We start from the raw sequence: 24,375 nt of genomic DNA on the forward strand, positions 1-24,375 counted from the left end.
TTTTCCACTCCGCCATTTCTGACATTCATTTTAATGCTTTTCAATATAAGGTTGTGTCACCAGTTACATAAGATCAGTTTTCTTGTGAACAGACAGATGCTTGTACGCAGGTTCTAATACAAATTAGACTATTCTGAAATACCGAGTGGGCCCTGCCTCAGATTTCTGCCCATTGAGGTGGTCCCGAATGCTGCCTTGACTTAATTTCTTAAATTTTCTTATTTATGTGAAAATGGTTATCTCCAGATGCTCTGCAGAACTTCTCCCCGGAAGACTTTTATTTTGGTGATAATAGTGTCTAAATTATATGTAATACAGTATTAAGTGGTGGGGATGGAAAAGGGCAGGCCACCCGCAAAACTACCCACCGTGAGCTAGACGGGCTGCCTAGTTTATGCTTAAACATCCTGGTAACTTATATTTTCCTTTTTGTTTCTCCATTTCACTTAATGATTTTCTATGTATTGTTGCAGACATCTCAACAGTGAGCATGCGCTGGACGATAGAAGTACAGCTCAATGTAGAGTACAAATGCAGGTTGTACAGCAGTTAGAGCTACAGGTAAAACCCAATTTATTTTTAATATTACCTCAGTTTTCCTGAAATTCCAAATTTCTGTAGTGTTCTGTAATGAGTTCCTGTGTACTCATTATTAAATGGAAGGTCCAAAACTTGTTGTGTTTTATTTTTGTTTTATTTTATTTTATTTTATTTTATTTTATTTTATTTTATTTTATTTTATTTTAATTTAATTTAATTTTATTCTTTGGGAAAGTTCAGCTTCAGTTCATTCTTTGGAACTGCAGCTCAGGTGTTTCAAAGTTCTGTGCATCTGTGCAGCCAACTCTCAGTTACCACGTTCAGCACTTCCATCTCTCTGTCTTTTTCCCTCCCTCCTCTTCTCCTTTCACCTTTCTGGTTATCTGTTGTTAAAGTTCCCTAAGTTGCTAATGTTATTAACCTAAAATTAGCAAGACAAACTGGGGTGGGAGATTGAGAGCACGAATGTGAATGGGGAGAGAGCATGCGGATGCTAGCAAGACCGGGCGAGTAAGCACAATGCGAGCACGTTTTCCAAAGTTAATCAGAAACTGTGTGTGAATTTATTCCTCATTTTTCATTGTCTTTTTTTCTCTCTGTGACAGAAAACAATTAAGAGTTCACTGCATAGATTTTAAATACACGTACAGACAGACACGTATACACTATGTATGTATACACACACACACACACACACACGCACGTAAAATCTTGTATTTTGAAATCCATTTGATCATACCGAATGTATTTTATGACTAGAGAAAATAAACTTCTGCCAGTTTTCTTGTGGATCACAGTTGTGAGGAACAGGGAGGGTGGCATTTTTAATGTGGGTTCCACTTTCTGATATAACTTGTTTGTGATCCCCACCATATTTTAACAATCATTCCACTCTTGGTATAATTAATAGAAAATTTGTTTCTAAAGGTAAAAATTGGGTCAGAAATGGAGATTATTAAAATGTACAATTGCAAAAGCCTGACCCTGCAAACCCCATTTATGCAACTGAGTTCCAAAATGCATTTGAGTGCTTGATGACTCACTGTGGCTTCTTCCTCTGGCTGGTTTAGTGTAGGCAAGAGGTTAGCAGACTAGGGGAAATTAAAACAATGTTGTACATTATATTGTTACCAGCCATGGAAAAGGCTATTTTGTATGCAAGACAGCAATGCCGAGATATATGGAGAGCCCTAGGCTAAGTACAGAAGATAATTACATTTGGAATTTTACTGAGTTAAGTCATTTACAGCTTCAAACAGTTGCAGAGAAAAATCAGCCAAAACACACTTAAACTTTTTGTTGTGACTTTTCAGAATAGAAAAGATTTTTTAAAATTAATTGTCATCCTATATGACAAATTAAATTTTTTTAGTAAATTTTCTTTAGCTAGTTTATATATATATTTTCCCATTCAGACCATATATATGACCTTATTATAACAGTAAGATATTTATTCAGGCAAAGGGTACATCATAAAAATCCCAAAATTTTTTATGTAAGTCTTTGGAAACATCTTTAAAGTTAACAGGTTTATTGGGAAGGAAGAAAGTAATGTGTGTATCTCACCCCAAAAGTTCACTTATTTTGAAGTGTGGTAAGCTCTTAAAAAAATGGATTCAACAGAAAAAAAAAAGTATTGCTGTTGATACCTGAATTTATGTGTATTTTTGGTAGTTTATAAAGTGATACAAGTTCCTACATTTATTTATTTAGTTGATAAAATTAAATTCTTAATGATTAGCTAGAATAAATCATTTACTAGAGTTGTTGTCCTGATTCACTCAAGTAGGCATTCCAAGCTGCAGATGTAAGTGTGGGGCCATTGTTAATTCCTCGGGAACTGATTATTCTACTTATTATTCTTCATTCTCCACTAAGAGCAGACAAGAGAAGGGAAGGAGTTAGATCATTAATAAGTCAAGTAGTTATCACCTGGCAACTTTAATGTTGTTTTTTGTTGGCTGTGGCCTGGGAGTGGAACAGACTGATATAAGAATTCTTTGATTATTTTTAGATTTCATTTATTCTACATTTCATCCTTCAGCTCTAAATTAAACTGAAGGCAGGCTTTTCAGTTTGCGATAGAAATCCAAGAAGCTCATGGGCCAGAAGTTATTACGTAGTAGTTACCTGTGATGTTCCAAATAATATTTTTGCTTGAGAATCTGCTTTACTGAAGGAAAAGACTAATTCAGAAGGGTTACGATTCTTCAAAACTTGAGTGACTTGTTAGTGTTGAAACAATGCTTGCTAAAAGCAGGAGTTGACAAACTACAGACCATGAACCAAATCCCATGAGCTAAGAAAGCTTTTTACATGTTGAATAGTTGGGGAGGGAGGGTCAAAGAAGAATAAATTATATATAAATTCAAGTTTCAGGGTCCAAGTATAAGGTTGTATTGGAACACAGCCACACCCATTCATTTACGAAGTATCTATGGCTGCTTTTGCATTACAACGGAAAAGTTGAGTAATTGCCAGAGTCCCTATGGCCTGCAAGACTGAAAATATTTACTATCTGGCTGGTCCTTAGAGAAGTTTGCCAAACAAACTCTGGTCAGGAGGAGCAGAAAAAACAATTTCATCACATTATTAGCAACTCGTTTCCTTACGTTCTTGGCTACCCAAAGGTCTGCCCACGTCTTCTCCTTCTTCACATTGGTATGTAAAATTAGTCACCACATTCATCAGGTTTCTTCAATAGCAACTTCACTTGACAAGTACCTGCCAGTCTTTGGTGTCATGGAAAGCTGGCTGAGGGATATACATTCATTCATTCATCCATTCATCTACTCATTCATTTAGCAAATATTTCCCAGAGGCTATAACATAGCAGGACCTTTGCTAGAACCACTAAGGAATATAAGAGTTAGAGAGATACAGCTACCCTCCTGGTTCTTAACGTTCTAGAAGAAAAATAGAATTTAAATGAACTGTTTTCCACTGCTGTCATCCATCAGTTGGGCAGTGCTAGCTAACACTAGAAACATGTTCAAGAGTCAGTGCTAGTCAGGGCCCAAACCATAATAGATTTTATTATTAGTTATTATTCAGTCGGATGAAATACAAAAGAAAATGTGAACAGTTTTTAGCATTTACAGAACCCTTGCCCAGCAATAGAATTTAGAGAAGCTCTTCTCAGGGGTTGGATTGAGAGTTTTTGCGTTGCAGACCTGGCACATTTGGGAGAGTCTGGGGCAAGATACAGTTATCCTCGCAGTTATTCTCAACTGAGGCCTCCTGTTTCTCTGATGTTCATTATTTCCATGTTTGTGCTATCACATTTGCTATTTTATACACCCATTTCTGGAAATGTACTTTTTAATTAACTTAACTGTCATTGTGCCTATAGAACCCGAGGTACTGGGGAAATCAGGTTCATGCAGCAGCAAGAATACTTTGAAGAGAGATTCTTGTGCTTAAACAGCCTTTCTGTCGTTTCCACTGGCTCACTCCCCCGCCTCCCCCCCCCCCCGCCCCTTCCCCCGTTCTCTGAGCAGCAGGTCAGTGTAACACCTCATCTAGAGGGAATCCCCGGGATGTGACCAACTCTAGAGCTACTTCTCTTTCCCTTAAAGAAGTCATTTCCCAGTCCAGGAAATACCTGATCCTCCAAGTATCTCTAAGTATGTTACAAAATCACCATTTATTAACTTGAATTTGAAAAACATTGCACCACTTATCACTGCAGGGAAGAGCAGTCAAGTTTCGAACAATTCCCAAAGCAGGGTCGCGATAATAGAGTAAGAGGAGAACTCTCTCCCTGCCATCCAGATTCACGAGACTTCTCTCTGCAAAACAGTGCTCAGGGCTCTGGTGTTTACATCTGGGAGCGAGGTCACACGTGTGCCCCCATTGTAAAAACAAACCCAATAAGCTCAGATTGGATCTTACAGTATAGATCAACAGAGGTTCATTGTGTCTGCTATAGAGAATCATTATGAAAAGATTCTACAGGAAAATTCAGGAGGGTAGAATCCGTCCGCCCCAGACATGACCAAAGCTTGTGAAAGCCACTGAGTGCTGTCCTATGTGCCTTTCCAGTACATGGAATCTAAACCCTGGAAACCTCAACTATGACCCAAACAGAGGGCCCTTGTATTTCTTACCTATAGTCAAACCATCCTGAAGAATTGGATGCAATAGTGGCTAGAGATGTTTCCCTTTGTGGTGCTCTTCTACTTTGTGGTGCTTTTCCCCTTGAATCAAGTGGAAAAACCTATAAGATTCTTAATGGAAGAGTGTTCAGGCAGCCAGTCAGAAATCAAGGAGATAGATATGAGGGTCTGACGTAGACCTGTCTAATCAGTGCTGTGCATGAAATCCACCTGTATTTGTTTTTGTTGGAAGACATCAAAATATGTAATGCATGTTTTCTTAGCAGTAGATACCTTAAGTAGAGTTTGTTCATTAATGCAGTTCTCCTGTTATGCTCTCCTGTTGCGACCTGTCTCACTGAGCTGGAAGTAAGGGTCAAAAAGACATCTTAGTGGGCCTTGCGAGCCTTTTGGAATATTTCTTACTGCATTTCATTATTACAAGGACAGTTGTAAATTTTTTTGACATCTTATCAATGGACTGGATGATTAACCCCAGCTATTACCTGGGAACCCAAATTTTAAACCTGAGAAGTTATGTTAGGTTATTATACTATATACAGATGGACACCACAGAAATCATTTGGGTCAAGGATATGGCTTTTTAAGGTCAGGGAATGCATTTTAAGATTTCATCTGTTAGATGTTCTCTTTTGACAGATTCTTCCAGATATGTAGTCATGGAAATGAGTTAGAACTGGAAAGGAAAAAAATTCCCAGTCAATAAACATGGTCTTATATATAAGTCGTGAAATATACAGCTCCCGCCCCACCAAGACAGAGAGAGAGAGAGAGAGAGAGAGAGAGAGAGAGAGAGAGAGAGAGAGAGAGAGAGAGAGAGAGAGAGAGGCAGAGACATAGGAATTGTAATTAAATTGAGAATAAGGATTTCCCATCCCAGATGCCATTGGCCAGGATTGTAAGGGAGTACTTGAACTTTCCTTGACAGTTGGGTACCTGTTGTCTACCAGACCTGGGGCCAGGGATTTAAATTTATACTGATCCAGTTACCTGGATCCACCTAGGTAAGACATGCCTATCACTTCTCTCAACTATCAAACTCTGGACAAGATACCATAAAAGGCATCTTAGTGGCTGGAACAGAATTCTATTTGAGGAAAAGAGAAAACCAGTTTAACAGACAAGAAAAAAGTCTTCTGACGGACTTACCTCTCTCAGAAAGCTGAGACATTCATAATGTAGATACATTTTTTTCTGGCCACATATACTGTATTGGTTTTAATCTGTTCTGTGACAAGGTGACCTTGATCAGTTGTCAGCAGTCCTCTCTGGTGAGCGAAGAAGGGTTTTGAATAGAAGAAAAAGAATCCTTAGAGATTTGGCATTTAATCACATCCATGGCTCAGCATGTGTCAGGGGAACAGATCTCAGGACAGGCTTCCTACGAACCCTCAACCTCCAGATCCTTTAAAGTGGATATTGAAAGCAGCTGAGGTGAAAGGAGCCAACCTGACTGATGGGGATGATCTTCCTGGCCCAGGCAGGGGATGGGGGTGGAGGGGTGTGTACCTTTTATTCTTCGTAAGTTTGATTCCATTCCATCACTATTTATCAAGCACCTATTGTATTCAAAGCATTGGATACAGATAAGTAAGATGGCCTCTTCCTTCCAATAATGTGCAATCTAGTAAGGGAAGGTAAGACTAGCACTCCTAAATCCACACCGGCCAGAGTTGGAGGATGGGCATTGTGGAGGTGACCAGAAAAGGGTGATTGGCAAGGACATTCCAGACGAAGGGAGCCTGATTGTAGGGTAAGGGAGAAAGATGATAGAAAAATATGTTATTCTTTTTAAATTGATCTATCTGTTCAATAGGAAGTGGAGTGACCAAACATCGCATTTTGCTTACCTGGGACCGAGTGACTCCTGGGGCTTAGGATTTTCAGTTTCAAAACTGGGAAAGTCCTGGGCAAAATGGAATGAGTTGGTCACCCTAATGATCAGTTCGAATCCATTGGCTATGGAAGAGATCCGTTTAATGTTTCATGTTCTGCTTGTAATTATTTCATAGAGGAGCTTAAAAACCATTTGAAAGGATACTTATTAAGGTCCTACTATATGCCAAACACTGTTCTAGGGCTTCCCACCCTCAATTTCATTAAATCCTCAGAACCCCTCTGTAAGTAGATTCTACTGTATTTCCTTGATCCTAAGAGTCTTCTGTTTAAAGGAAAAATCTTGCATTCGGAAATCAATATGTGTCTCATGCTTAATGCGCATGTTTAGTATAATATTTCTTATTGTTCTTTGAAAAGGCGTTACCAAGTGGATGGTGCCAGAGAAATCATCAGTGTCCGCCTTTTTACGGATGAGGAAACTGAGGTTTAGAAGGTCTAATGAACTTGTTCAAAGCCAATGGCAAATAATGGACAGTGCTAGTTTTTGCCCAGGGTCGTCATGGCCCAGTGGGGGTGTGCGCATACACCCAGGAGGTGAAGTTCACTGGTTTTAAAAATTTGGCTTATGGGACCATACTGTTTTCTTCTTCATGGAGTTCTCTCCTGAGCAGTCCATGGCAGCAGGGCAAGGCTAGAGCTCAGTGATGCTGGGGTCACTCCAGTTTTCTTCATCTACACCAGGAACTATGAGCTCTAAGAAAATATCATTGGGGGAAAAAATTCACAAGTATCAATAACAAAGGGAGACATTAAGACTAACACAAACCAATTACTATAGGGACTTTACATGTGATTATTCTACTATTAGCACTGCTATTTATAATCACACCAGCTTCCTGGACTTTCACAAATACATTATCTATCACATATCCCCCTTTGCACTTTTCTAACCCCATTCGGAGTGATACTCAGGACATTTCCTCGTGGCAGTGGCCTGCCAGAGCCTCGTTCCTCTCTCTGAATAAGCTTGGAGAATGCTGGGGAAAGAGAGGTCCTGACAGCATCATAGCTTCATGTTGCCACTGCTTTGTGAGCAGAGCCAAGAAAAAGAAGAGAGAGTCTCTGGGTTTCTCACTTCCACAGTCCCTCTTTGAAAATCAAGATACTTAGTTTTCATAATTTAAAATCCTGCCTAACTCTGGGAGCATTAGAATTCCTAGACTATGACTGAGTATTAGTGTGTGTCTGCTTTAAATGTCAAGAGAGTCTTTAATAACAACATGTAAGGAATGCGAAGATGGTGACAGAATATAGTAAAAGTAGGGGAATTCTTCAGTTGTGGTGAAATGAGCCATAGGCTGCCTTCCACCTGAGACCTGTAGTTGGTGTTAAAGGAGTCATCTGCAAGTTTCACTGGTGCTGAGTTTCTAAGGCATGTGAATGACCATGGTTTGATAAAGTGGGTTGAAAATAACTCTTTAATAAATGCTCAGTTTGATAGAATTTCATTTCTACCCCTTCCAGTCACGGCTTTTTTCCTTCTTTTCCTCTTTTCTCCTTTTGATTATGTGTACTTTAGAAACCTATGTAAGTAGGGATACTTTGCCTGAGCTCTGTTTGGATGGATCTTTACTGTACACAGAACTACTGAGGGCACCTGAACATCCACCGTTTAAGGCTTACTCAGTCCATGGAAGAGAGGAGTGTCCCCTGAAGCTGCCCCATTAAATGTGGACACTTGGGGTCTTTATTAAAACCGCCTAATCCCAGGCCGCACCCCACCCTGGATTGTTGGGCTTAATTTAGCTATGACTCCAGTCAGATAAGTAAAGGATAGTCATTGTACGGGAAGAATCCAGACTTGCCGACTCATATGTTGAGTGCCTCCTGAAACTACATATATGTCCCACCCCTCCTGTGGAGCATCTACATCAGGACCTTAGTGTGGGGGGCAGGGAGGGAGGCAAATCTGTGTTTCCAGTTAGTGTCCCAAGTGTGTCTTATGGTCACACCAGTGTGGGAAAATCAGACCAAATGACACATAACTGGGATTCTAGGAGTGTTTTTCCCCCATTTTCAGCTCTAGGACCTCGAGTAAGTTCACCCCCCAAGTGTCCACTTCCCTACTATAAAACACAAGAACAGGATTAGAGGACTTGAAATAGCCACGAGTCTGTGCTTCTTTGAAATCAGATGAGTTACTTGACTCCTTCTTCTCATCTGCCCTCAGTAATTCTAGTATTTTTACACATTCAAAGTCCTTTATTTATTTCAGAAGAACTTTTTTCTCACAAGTGAGAACCACCAAATTGGGCTTAAAATGATTAGTCCTCCTGACAGCATATAAAATGATTATGTTAAATGAACCCCAAACCATGTTCCATTTTTATCTGCTAAAAGAATGAGTTTAATCTCCTCAGTTTTTATCTTTGAAGATGTTGAATGGAGCTCCTAGCCTTAGGCACTCACTTATAAGTAGGTCGGAAGCAATACACATGTTCTGGTCTTTTCACAGCCTGGGCTATCTGAAACCTAATTTGAAGCCATGGTTAATAGAAGAGGGGATGACCTATATCAGCCACTGGGGGTGGGGGGGGAATCGTTTGCCTAGGGTGAGGGAAAGATACAGTGAGAACTAAGGAGATGAATCCATAAGAAATGGGCTTTATCCTTCTTGTGCTTTCTTTTCTATTGTTTAACACAGCAGAATTCTCTCACCAGTTAGCCCAGCTGCAGACTTCATCGAATCCATTATGTCGATCCAAATTCCAAACATCTACTCAGCCAGTAGAAGTCTAGATAGATTACATTGATTGAACTTTAAAAAAAATAATAATAATAATAATAATAATTTATATAATCCTCAAAACAACCCTTCAGAGCTCAGAGATTGTCATTCCATATTTAGAAGGAGAACTAAATACTTAAGACTACATAATATACAGCCAGAATTTGAACCCAGCAGAGCCTGATTGTTGTACCCAACTCCTTTACCCATTTTCTCTCTGCTATCACGCTCCCTATGGAATGGGCAAATGAACTTGCTAATTTAAATAAACACCATATAGGCAGCTCCTCTAAATGTGTGGCCCATTGCCCTTTTATGTCGACATTCCTCTTGTACCCACTAGGAAAGCTTTTAGAAAGTAATTCTCTCCTGATATCACAACATTAAAAATTTTTTTAATTTGCCAACCAAATTTTTAGTTGACCCTTGGACTGATTTTCTCATCCTCCTTTACTTTGCTTTTCATAGGATTCAGTTTATAAGGGAATGTGCTTTGCTAATATTAAATGTTTGTATTCTCATAACAATGAAAGGATGCTGTGAAAATTGACAGGGATGGTGAGCTCATGGAATGATGGCATAATAACTAATAAAGAATCTAAAAGCTTTTTGAAGGACCAGTGTGTATTATAAATGCAAGACTGTAGGGTGAGGATGTCGTTTCAGTAGGTGTAAATGTTTAGACTTTTGGCCTTAAAAAAACAAAAAGTGAATTTGGCCAGGTTTTTTTTTCTTTAATTATTAAAACAGTTTGTATTAGAGCTATAATTGATGATAGCAATCCAAAACTAATTTAAGACTACATTGCATGCTAGTTTGTACTCATCAAACAAAAACAAAAACTTGAATTTTGCCTTTTTCTATAACTTTGCCCATCTTTTATGGTAAAGCAGCCACTATGATTGTAGAGTTGAGGTTGAGGCAAAATAAGGAACCTGGATAATTCTCAAAATGAACAGTAATGTCTAAGTAATATTCTAATGGAAAAAATAATTCTTGCCCTGTGGCAGTGGCCTCTGGGGTTATGGGTGTGGCTGTGTGCAAATCTAGATAAGTGTTTGCAACCTGATGTCACTACCTTTGGCCAGTAAAAAGTCAGCCCAGTAAACATCTGGATGGAATATAGAAGTAATGATTCCTTTTGATGCTGAGAATTTGGATTTCTTTCTAATTTGGTCTTTATAATTACTATATCAACAATGTTTACCCCCCAAATTAAGTCACAAGTAATATTCGTCAGATTCTTCAGTAATTATCACCTCACAGCCTTTAATTTATAATATTCACTATGGCAGACTACTTCTTGTTTTTGAAAAGAAAGATGCCTTAATTCCTTCTGCCCCATGATAATTTTAAAACAAAACATTTTTAAAATTAAGAATGTTTTCATTTTAACATCAAAAAACTTAGAACACTTAGATAAAAAGCAAATATAGAAAAATGACATTGCTAACATTTTAATTGTTCTAACCAAGCCACTTTGGAAAACCAAATTCTTGTAGCATTATGTTGTGTGTTCAGAGCATCTTTTAGTTTGGCTGTCAATAACTTACTGAAGAGCAGAGAATGAATAACATAAAGTGGCTCCTAATATGGTATCATATTCATTTCCTGTTTGTTGAAAGATAAATGCTAACACTGTAAAGCTTTTTTTTTTCTTAATTTATTTCTCCCTGAACCACAAGAGAATAAAAAGAAAAGAAAGAAGAAAAAAAACCAATGTGATATGACTTGAGACTGAGTCATCCATTTAGACTGAGAGCTTTTTCTCTCTTGCTTTTGTACCCTTTCTCTTTCCTCTGCTTTCCCCCAATTCCTGAAACACTTTTCTCCCTTAGAAATACCTTTATTTTTAAAAGTCTTGATTTTTATTTTGGAATCATGTTAGACTTTTAAAAAAATAATGTTTAAAAGGTTTAAAGTTAATTATGTGACGTGAAAGGAATGGGTCCCTCCCCATTTCTGACTTACTGACTCCCTCTCTTTTCTCCCCATCTTTCCTCTCTCCCTCTCCCTCCTTCCCTCCCTCCCTCTCTCTCATGATCTCTTACACATTTTCCCGGATTTCCACAGCTGTTCTCTTAACCGTACCATTATCTTTTGGGGATACACTCCCCACTTGTTTTACAGGGGTAATTACTATATGTCCCCTATGCCCAACTGTCTTGAACTATCAAAATTATGTTAAAACAGTCCAAGCAGGCATAAAGAAACACCCGATAAATAATATTTGAGTATCTGCCATATACATCAATTAGAAACTTCTGTGCCTTCAGAACATAATTTTCTGTAGAATGAGGAGACTTCAGTTTTTGTTAAAATGAGACTAGGACATAGTAGGTACTCATATGTCAAATAAATGAATAAGCTTATTCTGCTTTCAGTTGATAATGGGAAGCTGTCAACCCTGCAGCCCCATGCCTGTCCTGCTAATAATATTGCTTACTAGCACTGTCTTAATCTATTCCTACTTGTTAGGAAAGATGAAGTTAATTTTGCATAAATGTACCCATCTGTCTAGGAGTTTTTCCACAACCACAACAGATGAATTTATGAGTGTTAGCTACCTAGCTCATTTTCCTTTGGCTTCCTTATGAATAAGGTTGGTTAATAGGCATGATTCATGTTTTTGTCTTTTAGCTGTCTGTGTTACATGGGACTTCTTGGTGCCAGCAGGTCTAGAACTTCCCTGTTAAAGGCTGATGATCTTGTGTTGAGAAATCTCACATGGGCACCTCCAGTTGCTTGGAGTTTGGCAGTGGTCATATAGATTTCAAAATGATTAAGCAATGAAACAGATTGTGTCATGTGTGATGGTGTCATAACTTAATTTGGAATATGTATCATTTTGGATGTAATGGTAGCTAATAGTAATACCATATTCCAATCTGTAGTCTAAGAAATAACAAAGCATTTTCTCCCTACTAGCTTGCAAAAGACAAAGAGCGCCTGCAAGCCATGATGACCCATCTGCACGTGAAGTCTACGGAACCCAAAGCTGCCCCACAGCCAGTAAGTACTGAGCTACACCAAGGGGAAGAACCTGTCTGTTTCTTCTTTGCTTCCTCACCCCAAACGTAGGAAGGAGCTCAGGCTACTCTGATAATAGTAAAGGCTTAAGTTGAGTTGACTGTTTTTTAACCTTTTATAAAGAGGGTACTGTTGCTAGGCATTTAGAGAAATACAGGAAGATGCAGACACAGTTCAGTTCTTCAGGCCCAAACAAACAGCTCTTCTTTGGGGCAGATGATGGATGCTATATCAAGGCACTAAAGTATATCATGAGAGCTCCCTGGGAGACGGGGGTGGTGTTGGGGTTTTGGTGAGGGGCATGGGGAGTTTTCAGAGTGGTGGTAATGCAGAGAGAAGACAGCCAGGTCTCGAATGCAGAAGACAAAGGCATTTCAGCCTAAGGAAGCTGAGAGACAGTGAGGATGAGAAAAGGAGCGAGGGACAGTCTAGTCTACCTGTAACAGAAGAAGGAGACTCACTGTCGGAATAGAGGCTAAAATTACGGAGAGCATCTAATGGTGACTAAAGACTTTGAAATGAACATTACTCCTTCACAAGAGACCAAAGGGGGTACACTGAAATTATATTTAACTAGGAATCCCCTGTTTTTAGCTTTGTTCTTTTACTTGACCTCGAAGAGTGCCTCCCAAGCACAGACAGTTAATATCAAAGCAGAAGGATGGTATCCACAATTCCTGTCTTGGGCCTCATTCCTTGTTATAAATTGATCTCTTTAACAGTTGTATTTCTCATATACCTGTATTTCTAAAAATCTCCTAGTAGCTTCAACTGATTATTCAAAATGGAGAGAGTTGCTTTGCTTCTTGATTTTTAAGATTTGTAAAATTTAAAGGTACACTGCCTTTATTTGATTTTGCATGGAGTCACTGTGTGAAAATTAATTGAGCGTTGACAATCTATAGTTAGTACCAGCAATTTTAATCAATATGCAATGATGCAGCATAATGGCAAAGTATTGGTTTATCTGTTTTGACTGATTTTTTTCTATAAATAAAGCAAACATACACCCATATATGTATGATTTATGGTGATAGAAATAAAACGGAGTCAGACTATTAACCCAGCAAATATGGTAGCCTGCCAAGATGCAGTTGGCAGACAAAATTAATGTCTGAAACAGAACACATTACTGAGATATAGGACATAAAATCATTAAATACTTTGCACATCCATTTTCACTCAGAAAGAGCCCTTAGTTTCCATATATTTTGCAATAAATGGCTGTAGGACTGAATGTATCGGCTACCAAAAAGAAAGGGAAGAAAAAAGAAACTGGCCATTCAGTATATTGTGGAATTAGTAGTCAACTCTACTATTCCTGCAATTTCTATCAATTCCTCCTCTGAAGGGAATAACATGAACTGAACTAAGCAAATTAGTGAGACCTTGAAAAGACTGAGTTCTCCAATGGGCATAGCCAAATTGCTTAAGAAACTGATCACCTTTGACCTCTGAAAGTCTTCATATGGCTTTTGTTTGTAGGGAAATGGTTCTTGGGATGAAGGGGTTGAGTCTTTCAACCTAGCAACGAGGGAGAGCATAAGATTATTTTCTGTTTCCTCCATAGACGAAAGCCAATGATAGAATAATGTTTGGACTCTAGGAATGGACTCATTTTGGGTCATGAGGCTTCGTGAAGGGAGGAGGAGAGAGAAAACTAGAGAAGGACTTGCAGATCCCCAGGTGGCGCTCAGCGAGGGATGAGGCTGGGTGTTGGCTGGGAGTGCCATGTGTGTAAGCCTGCGCAGGCCACGCAAGAACTATTGGGAATCTCCACGAGGACCAGTGTTAAGTAGTCAGTAAACAGGGAAAAGCAGTCCTGGGGAAAATGCACAAGGAAGGAAGGTTTGTCTTGATTAGTATTAAAAAAAAAAATCGTTTTGCATTCTAGAAAATTATAACTTTGAAGGGGACCTCCTACTAAATTTATTTTTAACTACTCTATTGAAAATTCTCTACCACTAGTCAACATTATCTCTTAGTAGCTCAGCACAGTATTTCTTTATTAAAAGAAATAGGCACGAATATTTTTGACTGAAAAATTAATAGCTTTTGAATTCATACACAGCAGGTTTTCTTTTGCAAAGAAGTCCAATATCGCTGCACAGCACTTCTGTAACCATTTATTTAGAGTCCAAGTCAAACCTTTGACAGCTAGAGCAGCGCTACAAGCCAATATAAAGAACTCCAAGATGTAAACCAACAATAGGCCGTCTGTGTGAGGTTTGCCATTGTCAAATACATAGATTGTTTGGATTAGTTTATGTAAATGTACTGTTGTATTACCCTTTGGAAAAAAAAAATCACATTTGTGTATGAAAAGTGGTTCCCTTCACAGGCAGCATTATAAATTCCTTATCCTTTAACTTACATGTAAGAAGTAAAAATTGGTGCCTGACAAGTAGATATTGTGTGACACTCTGTTGCCGGAGTGAACCTGCCTTCTTTTCATTTATTGGAAAATAGAAAATTTTATTATAGATACCATCTTCTAAATCAGGAATTATTAAAATATGTATAGGTGAGGCATTGGAAAATTAATTATAAAAGGTAGACGTGTAATGTTTTGCATCAGTTTTTACTTCCTTGCCCCCCCAAAAAGGTAAAGAAAAAAAGAAGACACACACACACACACACACACACACACACACACAGCAAATCCTTGATTCTTACAACCTTAGTGATACAGAGGTTTCTGTTGTTCAGTTCCGAAATGCAAAATATTCCCGTTTACCTGTAATTTATTTCACCTAAATCCTAGAGTCCACAGTGTTTGTTCAAATAAGTATTCTAGAATCTTTGATTTGAAATAAATAATCACTTATAAGTGATAACCATAGATGGGGACTTCAGTGTTGCAGCCTTGCCAGTAAATTTATGAAGTTTTTTTCTTTTTTCTTTTTTTCCATTTCTATTTAAAAGTACTTTATGTTTATTTTTAAAATCTTAGTTACTAAGTGATAGAATGCTTTGCTGTAAATGTTGCTTTTCATTAAATGCCTTTTGGGTATTAAGTGTCATTCGTTATATCCAGTCATCCACCAAGTTCCCATTTTTTTCCATCAAAAAAAAAAAAAAAACACAATCTACAAAAACCTTCTTGGATTGTTCTTACACCAACTCATAGATGCGTTTTCTGGATCATGTTGTGGAACTTGTCATCATGTCTGGAAAGTTAGAGGATATGCTTTTCTCAGGACAGACCCCCAGTTTTTAGGTATGGATCCGAGCTCTCCCACACTAGGAGAACTGGAATAGGTGAACTGGAATATCAGTTTGCAGTCTTCTTAGTTTTTGGACACCTTCAATAGCATCCCTTCCTGCTTACCATTAAATCTTTTAAACCAAAAAAATTTGCCCAAGACTCAAACTGCAGGTTGTTTTTGGAAGGGGATTTCCTGCATTTAAAATCCAGCTATTATTGTATCAACAAACACTTATTGGGCATGCTACATAAAAACAGAGTAGTAAATTAAGCTAGAGACATCCCTGCCATTGAAGTATTTGGAGGCCTGGGAGACAAACTAACAAATAAAGACATGCAACACTCTCTTATATGCTCACTGCATGAGTCATGCTATGTGTGAGTAGAATAACTGAGCTATTATGGTGGGGTCCAGGAAGAGTTCTGGAAAAAATAATTTCTAAGATGAAACCTAGATGAACAAGAAGAAATGGAAAGAAGTCAACTTCACGAATCTTTCTTGGGGTAGGAGTAGGTCCTTGTATCCATGTGTCTGAGGAAGGGAGCTGGGAGAGGAAGGTGTGTAATGCGGACCAGTGCTGAGGAAGTTAAGGCATAGCCAACATCAGCTTTTCATACTTTTAATTTTATTAAAGATGGGCCCTGCATGGAAAAGGAATGAAAATTGACCAGGGCAGCCGTATGTTCTAACAGTTGAGCACGTGCAATGGGAAAACCCTTTCTTGACATATGTTTAGAATAGGCAAATTTGTTGTATTTTTGAGTTTTAAAAGATTCTTCTTTTTTTCATGTTGTGAGCAGCAAAAGTGAAAAAAAATGGACAACAGGAAACTATCATAATGAGTATGATTAATATCCTTTTGTTCTGAAATCAATAACACTCTCAAAGTAAACATCAGAATGGACTGCTCGTGGGTTAATGTCTCCATGCTTACTCTGTGGAGAGTTTGCTGAGATGCTTCCTTGGAGGGAGGAGTAACTCAGAGGACAAAACAATAACAACAAAAAGAAGTGTGTCTGTGTTATGACCTTATTAAGTTGTTAAGGATATTTTAGAAAGACTTCACTATCATTTCAGAAAAATCTTTTTTTTTTTTTTTTATAATACTGAGTACATGAGAAGCATACTTCGCGTTTAGGGTATTCCTGCACACCAAGGGAAAACCCTTGATCCTAGAGAAACCACATTCTTTCACATCTGGCGGGCAAGTAATTATAGTGTAGGCAGTATACCCTCTTTATGAAAATATTACAAAACACTTAGATGAACTTGAATATTTGAAGCGAAATGCAGTATTAGATTTTCTTTTCTTACGCATTCTCTTTTCCTCTAACCACAGCAATTGGAACTGTTTTGAAGTAGTTATTAGCTACTATAACAACAAAGTGCTCCCTGTCTGAGAAAAAAAAAAAAAAAAAAAAAAAAGAGGGGTCTTTTAACTCCTAAGGAAATGCCTGACCCACTTGGGCTGCTGCAGCTTTGCTTTAGATTTGGGGAAATAACATTAGGCAGTTATAAAAGGAGATTCCCCAACACAACACACACCACCTTTCTTTACCTACTGTTTCTCATTAAGTCATTGAGTCAACTCAGTATCGGTTTTTTGTTTTTAGCATCACTGTCAATGACACCACCATCTCAGTCATTGCCCTCCACCAGCACCCTCTCTACTATAGTAACAGGACCAGGCTGAGATGGCCAAGGAAGGCAAAGCTGGGAACAAAAGCCTCCCGCTGCCACCCCCTGTCCTAGGCTCCTTACAGTCGTGGGAATGGCCCTTCAGCCTCTTAGTCCTTTTCTGAACATGACTGAATTATGTATAGAGACAGTGCAGTTAAAGCAGGGCTTGGGCCCGCTCAGGGCAGTAAAACCAACAGCAGAGAAACCAGTTCTGTAAGCCTGAAAGCTCCTACTACGCAGCAAGTCCTCTTGGTATTTTGGTTTCAGGTTTGTCTTTTGTTCTCAGAATGTTTTCATGTGAGGCAAGAGCACAAACAAAAATAAAAATGAGTTCTTATGGGAATACTTAACGACAAGTCTGTCTCTGTCTGGGGTTTACATCAGCGGTTTGTTTATTTTTTGAAAATGTGAATGACTCATCATCTTTAAAAGAGAAAGGAATTCACTGTTTAAAAACTAAAGATTAATCTTTTTGAAGAAGGGCTAACCAGAGTATTAGGTAGCTGTGACAGTTCCAGTAGTTGGGATGGGTAAGATTTCCAGGATAGTCCTTCTGCAGCTGAACTGGGGGATAAGACGGTGGTTGAGAGCACACATAAGTTTAAAAAATAAAATCCTCCAGCAATTTTAAATGACATAAGAATTTAACTTTTGGCCAGAGTTTCAAAGAGATTATCTTTGCCGAAATCATCACATGATGGAAACTTGCCATGTAGCAAATATCAGAGTTACTAACTTTTCTAAACATAGCAACTTCTTTTTAAATAGTAACTGAGCACAATTAGAAAAATAGGAAAAGAAATCTTCCCAGTTCAATCCCTTCCTGCTTCATGCCTTGGAAAAAAATTATCTTTTAAAACTTTAACTACAGTCAGAAACACAAAGCACATATGCTTTCATTTCTAATTGATGATTATATTAAGTTTTAATAGTTTACAATTAAGATGAATATTTCAAGATTACAGCAAAACCCACACCGTTCCCAATTTGCTCTTCTGTTCTAAGTCTGTAATTAATTTTTTGGTCCACTTTTTTCTAGCGACCTTAATTAAAAGAGCAGGTTTGAACACAGAGCCTGTTTTGAATCCTTCCCCATGCTCCATCTTATCTCTCCCTTGTGACCTTCCTCCCCAAGATGGTTTCTCCTCAAGACAAGCATGTGATCATCAAACAAAAGTTTAAAAATTAAGAAACTTATATAGCAGTTGACAAGGTTGACATTTCATTAACTTGTTGGTTCAGCCTTCAAATGATTTCACAAGGAGAAGCACCCTCTGTTTGGAGTTTACAGCTTTTTGTTCTTCCTTCCCTCACAGGCTACAGTCATGTTTAATTTGGAATCTGGGCTCCTTTGGCAAATTAGCAATTAGAACAATTTTGTGGGAATATGTATATGTGTCATTAGTTTTCCTGCAAATTAATAGCAAGGGCAGAGGTCAGGCAGAAATTTTCCACTTGACTGCAGTCTCTCTATTGAGACTTGGCACTTGGTCTTGGAATGGCCACAGCTGCTCTCAGCCACCCTCTTCCTCTAGGAACTGTCTTTTAATTAGTTTACCTCATAGCCATCATTACAAATATTACTGCCTCCCCTCCTTGAAATAAAATTACTGTTTCTACAAAATATTCCAGTGACATCTTGCACCACTGCACATTGATGGTAGGGTCACTCGAATGCAGCATTTAATCATTAGATCACCTCCATCTACGTCTCCTAATTAGAGTCCTTACAATACATTTTTATCTGATAATTAGCTGAGATTGGCTGCTTCCTCTGTGGCTTATTAGAGACAGCCCAGCAGTGGGTGTGAATCACAGTGTCATTTGTCAAGCCTGGTAAGCCCCCTTCTCTGCTCTCTTCTAGCTTAGTGTTTATTTCCACTTGCTACCTATGTTCAAAAGCCTCCAGAAAATTCTGAATCCCTTTCTTCATGGATCATGCTAACTTGGAGGGATTTTATTTTTCACTGCTGCTTTTTGGGTTAGAAGCAGTACAAGTGTTGAGACTTCTGTAAAAGCTACAAGAATCACATTCTTTCTATATTTTATGACATCATACCCTGTGACTTACCCACTATTACTGTATGTGAGCCTCCAAAAAAGATGGGTTTGCACTTGCTGAATGTTTACATGAGTTTCGATTTTAGACTAAAACCCAGTGGACTTGGTGATCTTTATCACAAAGCTGGAAAGGAGCACACGTATTTCTTAAGGACATTCATGGTATTGATATTCTTTTCACTGCATTATAAGAAAGTCGTGGCGTTTAGGGTAATGTTTGTAAACTGAAAAGAGAAGCCAAAAAATAAGGTTAGTCCTCAGAATTGTTTTATGGTAATTGCGCACATTTTCCTTAGCCATTGTCTGCACTTGATGGTAAGCTCTTCAAGGGTAGCAACTGCGTGTTCTCTTCCAGTTTTTGTCAGTTCAATTCCAGATGCGTTGTATTTGCGCAGTAATATTTATTGAATGTCATTTAAAAGCAGGGATAAGAGCTACTCATCAAATCCTTTCCAAAGATGAGCCTATAGAAAAATGAAACTGGTTAGTGTTTCTTTTTCTCGTTAACTGAGTATAAGAAGAAGATTATACCGAAAGCCTTGAATCAAAAGTGTGTGCTTGACTTTGAGTCCAGGTTGTAAATATGGACAAGTTATTTAATCTCCCATGAGCCTCAGTTTGCTTATCTGTAAAGTATGAGTAATAACATCTCAAGTATTAGTGATGGTATGAGAATTAAGTGAAACCACACGTGGCAGGTGGTTTGCAACATGGTTTTTACAAATAGTATCCATGACTTTCCAGAGTGTTCTGATATTCTCAGGCATAGAAGCATCTGAATTGTAAAAGCTGTATGTTTATGGGCTTTTAGTCTTTGGCGTATTCATTTCTTTGCTTGGGCTGATGCTTATACGTACTGTTCCCGCAGCTGGTCAGTGATAAAGGTTCGAGGCAAGGAAGAGGCCAGCCCCTTCCTTCCTATTTGGCTCCTTATCAGCCTTCCTTCTTGATCCATCCCATGGCTGCTACTTTGAACTGCTAGCAGTTAGTTTGCAAATGTGTGTCATGAAGTCAGGTTTCTAGCACTAATAAAAATGCACCTCACAGCATCTACCCAGTGTACCTGGGGATTTGTAAGGGTAACACTACCTCCATTAGCTTGTTCTTCTTAGGTGTGGGGGAAAGGGGTAGGATGCTGTTGTTGGCTGAGTCGGCGTTTCAGAGAAAAGGAAGATACAAAAGAAAGTACAACTGAATGCAACCCAACATTCAGTTTCCAGCAACTTATGTACATTTTTCCATTAATATTTCCGTAATGATATTTAATCTTTCTTTTCTTCAAATTTATTGCCTTCTTATGGAACCATGCTAAACATCAGACAGAGAAGTTTCTTGTGGCCTTTTTCATTTCTAGAGTGTGAGTAAGGTTGAGTCCTCTCAATAAATTGGAAGTCTCTTTTAATCTGTTCTTTGATTATGATCTCAGAAGAATATCATTTTCAGTACCTTTCACAAATAATGCCTTGTACTAGGTCTATCAGAATGGTGAGATAGACTTATTTGTTAAGTGCTTAGTTTGAAATCTGGTTTGAAAAAATATTACCAAGTAAGCCTTCTCTGCCTAAGTTTCTTGGATCTGGGCCAACTCTATGTATCGGAGATGGTAATTATCTGTAGATTTTAATAAATATGTTGAAAACGATCAAGGTCTTCACCATTGCCAGACTTGTATTTCTGTAACAATAAATTTTAGGAAAGGAGGGGACAAGCCAGTTTTTCCAGTATTAGTAAGAGAAGTACTTCAAAGTGAAAGTTAGACTGATGGAAAGAAAGAAAAAGAATCAAAACAGTACTATTATTGATTTCCATGTATACTACTTCAAATAAATAATAATCATTTTCTTATTCGATGCAGTAGATTATTCCATTATAATACTGAACATTTGAAACGAGAAAAAAGCCAACAAAAATTTTATAGTTTTAGATCTCTCATATGCTGTGTTCTTTTTAAATTAATATATTCCAATCCGCTATTTCATAGACTTGCATGAAGATTACACATAAAACTTTCAAAGATTATTCTCTACCAACTGATAGAACGCAATAATGGTTTACTGGATCAGTGCCGCTTTTTTTAATTCGAGTCATAGGCCAAACACATTTGTGGTTGTTCCCATCCAAGAAATTTCATTATGAAGTTGAGTAGCCAATCCCTGTGCTGTACAGTATGGTGGCCACTGGTGACATGTGGCTGTCTAGACCTAAATTCATTAAAATTAAATAAAGGTTTAATTTTTATAAAAACTAAGTAAAAACAGTTCCTCCCTTATGCTAGAACATGGCAGAAAGTTCTTTTGGAGAGCTTAGGCCTATAGCAGTGTAGCCCAGCTGACTATTAAGTGAATTGTGTTCACATGGAACTCACCTCATATTTCAGTAGATTAGAAACATCTACTTTGAGAAATAAAGCTAGCCAGGCTCCCCCCTGTGTTATTCCTGCTGGATTTTAGATGCTTTCCTGGTTATTCTGTTTTTCTGAAGGTCTTCTAAGAATTGTTCTTTTCCTCACAGCTGAATCTGGTATCAAGTGTCACACTCTCTAAGTCTGCATCAGAGGCTTCTCCACAGAGCTTACCTCATACTCCAACTACCCCAACCGCCCCCATCACTCCCGTCACCCAAGGCCCCTCCGTCATCACCACCACAAGCATGCACACGGTGGGACCCATCCGCAGGCGGTACTCAGACAAATACAACGTGCCCATTTCTTCAGGTAGATACTCTATTTTTGCCTCATGTAGAACTGCGATATACAATTCTTGTAGACCGGACTTTTTTTTTTTCACAAGTGATAATTAATAGGACAATGATTCTTATTTAGCAGATATTGCGCAGAACCAAGAATTTTATAAGAACGCAGAAGTTAGACCACCATTTACATATGCATCTTTAATTAGGCAGGTAAGTAAATAACTGTGAAATTATTTCGAAAGGTGTACGTGTATGTGGATATATTATATTGATGAAGTAGATTTAAAACCGTTTAGTATGCAGGCATGCTCAAACCTTTTCTATAAGGTTTTTAAAAACTGCAATATATAACATAATTGCTTTTGATTAAGTATTACAATACGATGTGATTATTAGGAAATTCATTTCACACAACAGTGAAAATGAGCCTGTTTAAAGATGGCAAGTCAATTATCACAAGCTACAGTAATCTCTGATCCCTAGAATTAATCTGAGCTCTAAATAATTACTGAGCTTTAATCAGCTAGTGAAATGTTTTGCATTTCTCTTTGATTCTGCTTTATGAATGACTAATAAATTAATATTTCTGTACGGAAACAGAAATAAAAACTCAAAACAATTAGATAATTCCATTTTGAATTTTGCTATTGAACTGTTTAATACAACCATTAATCTTAGATCATTTTGCGAAACCTTTCTTAGGATTTAGCTCTGAATCATAGTTATTTTATATTTTCTGGAAACTGTATAATGATGATTCTGCTGATTTGGTCATAAATTATCTTCTTCTGTTACTTTTGCTTCATAGGCCATTCTTGAATCTCCAGAAAAGCAGCTAACACTAAATGAAATCTATAACTGGTTCACGCGAATGTTTGCTTACTTCCGACGTAATGCAGCCACATGGAAGGTAAGCTTTCTCACAGGCCTGGGTAGTCTTGGATCTTGCCATTTATAGAAGAGAGTTTGTTGTTGAAAAAATGCAGTTGTTGTAAGGTACATTTATATTTTTTGATCCACTCAAAGAGTCTAATTTATAGGAATATTTGTTTGAGAAAACAGTTTTATTATGGTTAAAATGCTGGGATGGAAGACTCCCATTACAGCAGCATCACATGTCTGAATGGACCAACCAGTAAAATCATCTCCCTCTGGTTGGAATATGTAGAGAAAAGGAGCAGATGACACCGTTGCCCAAATATTGAGGTTCTCCTGTTGCTTACACAAACCTCATGTTTTAGGTATTTAGCCACCACCAAAATATTTGCAGAGATGCATAGATAATTCTTTTTATGGCATTGGGAACCTGGAGAAATGATAAGACAAATGACATAACTTTCACTGGTTGGATTAAATATCCTTAACCTGGTTAGTAGAGAAAGCTTTACAATCCAAGTACTAAAACTATATGTGAAAGTTATTAAAGAGAACACTATATATTTTAAAGTTTTTTTGTTTTTTGTGTTATTTTGTGTGTGCGTGGGGGGGAGGTGCGTGCGTGTGTGTGTGTGTGTGTGTGTGTGTGTGTGTGTGTTAAAAGACTGTCAGAGATTCATAGGTACTCTGAGGAAGAAAAGTCACTTCTGGATTATATAACTTCACTTTAACACCGTTTTCTTTAAAACTGGTCAAATTCCATAGATCCATGTTGGATACCCCCAACAAGGTGTGAGATCATATGACATACTTCATTCCAAGTTCTCAACTGGCTCAAAGATTTTATTATATTTATTTCATTGTATTAGACTAAGCCTTCACAAATTTTTGGATTTTTCCAGTTTCAGTTTTTTCATTCCTAATGTTCTTGCTATAGAAGAGGTCAGATAATAATGTAATATATTTGTGGAGGGTTTTTGTTTATTTGTTTGTTTTTGCATTTTTACTACCTAGAATTCTTATAATCTGTAAATTCCAAAACATTTAGAAACATTTAAAATGGAAATATGTCATTTATGTTTTTACATGTCATTGTTATAAATACAGGGATTTATTATAGGGTGCCAGAAAAAAATTCACTTTGCTTAGAGTAAATGTCTTCCTTGCTACTTCCTTATTTTTATATGGGAGAAAAACAAAAGCAGAAACAGAAATCATATTTCTTCTGTTACTTCTTGATAAATTAGCATTTTAAAAGAAAATGAATATAACCATAAATTATTTTATCAAATTTACAGGGCTATGAATATCCGTTGTGGCCCATATTATCTTTATTATTTTCATTAAGACACATAGATACTGAAGGGAACCTATATTCAAAATTTTACTCTCTTTTCCTCAACCTGCTTTGGGAGATAAAATACTAAGCATGTTTAGCTACAAATGCTTTTTGAAATTTAGGAAGTATAAGCGTGAAGCAGCCATTTTCCTCAAATTACCTTTTATAAATAGCAAATGATCACATTTTAAAATAATTACCATT

At 37.7% G+C, this 24,375-nt stretch overlaps 1 protein-coding gene across 7 annotated transcripts in view; it reads left to right on the forward strand.

Annotated features, from left to right (window-relative positions):
- Positions 1 to 24,375, forward strand: part of FOXP1 (forkhead box P1) — a 477,086-nt gene that overhangs the window by 438,239 nt on the left and 14,472 nt on the right. For 6 of the 7 annotated variants that reach the window (XM_016141476.2, XM_016141479.2, XM_016141475.2 and 3 more), the window contains 5 exons: positions 474 to 561; positions 12,214 to 12,297; positions 21,777 to 21,978; positions 22,087 to 22,166; positions 22,765 to 22,866. In XM_016141476.2, the coding sequence (XP_015996962.1) occupies positions 474 to 561; positions 12,214 to 12,297; positions 21,777 to 21,978; positions 22,087 to 22,166; positions 22,765 to 22,866 (556 nt within the window). The remainder of the gene's footprint in view (positions 1 to 473; positions 562 to 12,213; positions 12,298 to 21,776; positions 21,979 to 22,086; positions 22,167 to 22,764; positions 22,867 to 24,375) is intronic. The other variant, XM_016141480.2, reaches the window with a different exon arrangement.

The sequence above is a fragment of the Rousettus aegyptiacus genome, unplaced genomic scaffold (assembly GCF_014176215.1).
Source record: "Rousettus aegyptiacus isolate mRouAeg1 unplaced genomic scaffold, mRouAeg1.p scaffold_m13_p_4, whole genome shotgun sequence".
NCBI classification, from domain to species: domain Eukaryota; kingdom Metazoa; phylum Chordata; class Mammalia; order Chiroptera; family Pteropodidae; genus Rousettus; species Rousettus aegyptiacus.